A 2586-nucleotide genomic window follows, 5' to 3' on the forward strand; every position below is an offset into this window, starting at 1 on the left:
GAGTCTCTCACACAAACTGGACGCGCGGTGGAGTGGGCGGGGCCCTCACCTCCTCCACACTCGGCGCTGCAGTCGCCCCAGGAGCCGTGGCTCCAGCCGAAGCCGCGCTCGGCGAAGCCCAGGGGCAGGTAGTACTCGTAGTGCACGCCCGGGTTGGCCTCCTGGCTGATGAACTGGATAGGGGTCCTTGTTGCGGTCTGCGACCAGCTGGGTGCCCCTCCCTCATCCCACAGCCCCTCCAATGCCAGGCTCAGGCCCCCAGGAACCCCCAAGACCTTGGGGAGCACAGGCTCCCACACCCCTGCAGCCCAGCTGACCTCAATGACCAGGGGCTCGGAGGTGGGACCTCGAGCATGGAGGCGCTCGGGGGCCTGGTCCCCCTCGGCGCCACGCTCGTACTGCAAGATGGTGCTGGCCACAGGCAGGGCCCCGGCGGCCTCAATAGTCCAGTGCCCGTTGAGGTAGTATGGGGAGAAGGGGGAGGGGGGGGGAGAGTGTGAGAGCCAACACCGCCCCAGGTGCTCACCTTGAGCTGGGCGGCAGGGCTGGGTGTGACAGCGCTCCGTTTCCGCGGGCCTGGGCAGCCGCAGGCTCTCACAGTAGCTGGGTGGCCCCAGGGCACAGCGGACCTGCCGCTCCCGAGTGCCTGAGCCACAGCTCGTGGAGCACTGGGCCCATGGGGCGGGGACGGGGTGGGGAGAAGACACATGCAGAGAGAAAAACCCCGGAGGCTGGGCTGGGAGAGCCCACTAGGAAGGCAAAAGGGGGCACCAAGACCCACTCCCATCATGTCAGCCCCACGGAGACACACAGGCAGGCCGGACACCAGGTGTGTGGGGGTGGGGGGCGTGAGGGGCACTCACTGGACTCCAGGGGCCAATCTGCCAGGCCTGGTCACCAAGGGGACAGTCGTCTCGCACACAGGGTTCTGTGAGAGGCGGCTGGTCCGAGGGGCATGCTGTAGCATGCAGCTCAGACCCCTCGTCGCCCCGGCAGGTCACGGTCCGTCTCCGGACGCCAGAGCCACAGCTCGCCGAACACTGCAAGGACCGGGCTGTCAGCAGGAACTTGCCCTACCCACGGGAGCCACCCCCGAGGGACAGGTTGGGCACAGAGGGTGGGCAGTACCCCGCAGCCTGTGTCTAGATCGCAGGTCCAGAGAGGCTGAGTGAGTCCCCTGAGATCACGCAGCCTGAGTCATGACTCCTGAAATCACCTGGAGTGTGTGTCCACATGCCCTCCTGTGCCCCTTGAATGTGGGTGGGCACCCGAAACCCTGGACGCTGCTGCCCCTCACCCTGCCACAGCCTCAGCTTCATTCGCTCTCCTGTCCTGTCCTGGAGCCCACAGGAGACGCAGCAGCACTGGACCGGGAGCCCAGGGACCTCCTCCTAGCCCTGCCCCTGCCCCCAAGCCCTGCTCCTGCTCTCCGCCTAGCCACATCCCAGCCTGGGCACCTCGGCCTCACCTCCCCCCAGGGCTCCGAATGCCAGGCTGCGCAGCGCCGGAGGTTGCAGGCCTGTGTGGCAGGGGGCTTCCCAGGCAGGCCTGTGCACTCGGCCTCGTTGATGGCCTCCTGGTCCCCTGTGCCACTGACGGTGATGCAGTAGACGGGGCGGGACTGGGTGCCGCCCCCACAGGAGGCTGAGCAGGGGGTCCACGGTCCCATTTTCCAGCTGGTAAGCAGAATCGGGTGAGGGGGCCAGAGTCCATCCTGACTGTCAGTTCCCTCCCACATACAGGTGTGCATGAAGCCCAGCACGCCACCCCCCCACCCCCACCCAGTTTGTCCCCTCAACACTCAGACCTGGGCAGGAAAGAGCCCTGCAGGACAAGGACAAGGTCAGGCGCTCCTCCGCACCACATGACACCTCCCCTCCCTCTCGTCAGGCCCCCCACTCCCAGTCCGACAGCATGCCCCCTTTGGAAAGCCGAGCCTGGCCATTAAGGCGGGCATCACCCGGGGGTGTGCTCACCAAGGCCATGGCCCAGCCTGCAGAGGGCCCTACAGCCGGAGGAAAAGGCAGTCTCCCTGCACCATGCAAAGCCAGAGCCACCACCATTCTGCGACCAGCTGCCACCAAGGCACGCAGCGGGCACTGCCCAGGCCTGCTGATTACCTGGTCCTGCACATACGCTGGGCCCCCAAGAGGTGCCATGCTCCCGGCCGGTGCACATAAGAGGTCCTTTGCATGCCAACATAGGCAAGGCCGATGCCAACAAGATCCCGGGCCTGCCAGTTCAGACAGGCCCCCAGCACCTTCCCTGGCCCCTCCTGCCCCAGACCCGGCATCCCAGGCACTGAGCACAAATATCCCTCCCAGAAAGCACAGCCCTGGGACTGGGGCTCAAACCCTGGGACAGGGGCTCAAGTCCTAGGACTGGGGCTCAGGCCCTGAGTTTCCCCCACTACCCCTTGCAAGTGCATATCCTCCCACAGCCTCTCCGCTCCCCACCCCAGCTTGGCTTTACACCTGAACAGCTCCAGGGTCCCAGGCCCTTCCCTTGCAGGTCCAGGGTACCCCCTCCGTGGTGGGGCAGGGCTGGCAAGGGCCTCACCGCTTGGTCTGTGGACAGGGTTGAAGG

General features: G+C 66.3%; 1 protein-coding gene across 1 annotated transcript in view; it reads right to left on the minus strand.

Moving 5' to 3' along the window:
- PAPLN (papilin, proteoglycan like sulfated glycoprotein) overlaps window positions 1-2586 on the minus strand; it is a 43532-nt gene that overhangs the window by 28139 nt on the left and 12807 nt on the right. The window contains exons 9-12 of the mRNA XM_045288184.1: window positions 2560-2579; window positions 1469-1676; window positions 864-1040; window positions 527-668 (exon numbers count right to left, since the gene is read on the minus strand). Of these exons, the coding sequence (XP_045144119.1) occupies window positions 527-668; window positions 864-1040; window positions 1469-1676; window positions 2560-2579 (547 nt within the window). The remainder of the gene's footprint in view (window positions 1-526; window positions 669-863; window positions 1041-1468; window positions 1677-2559; window positions 2580-2586) is intronic.

This window comes from Echinops telfairi, unplaced genomic scaffold (assembly GCF_000313985.2).
Source record: "Echinops telfairi isolate 266 unplaced genomic scaffold, ASM31398v2 ScPeMD7_18;HRSCAF=68, whole genome shotgun sequence".
Classification (NCBI taxonomy): Eukaryota; Metazoa; Chordata; class Mammalia; order Afrosoricida; family Tenrecidae; genus Echinops; species Echinops telfairi.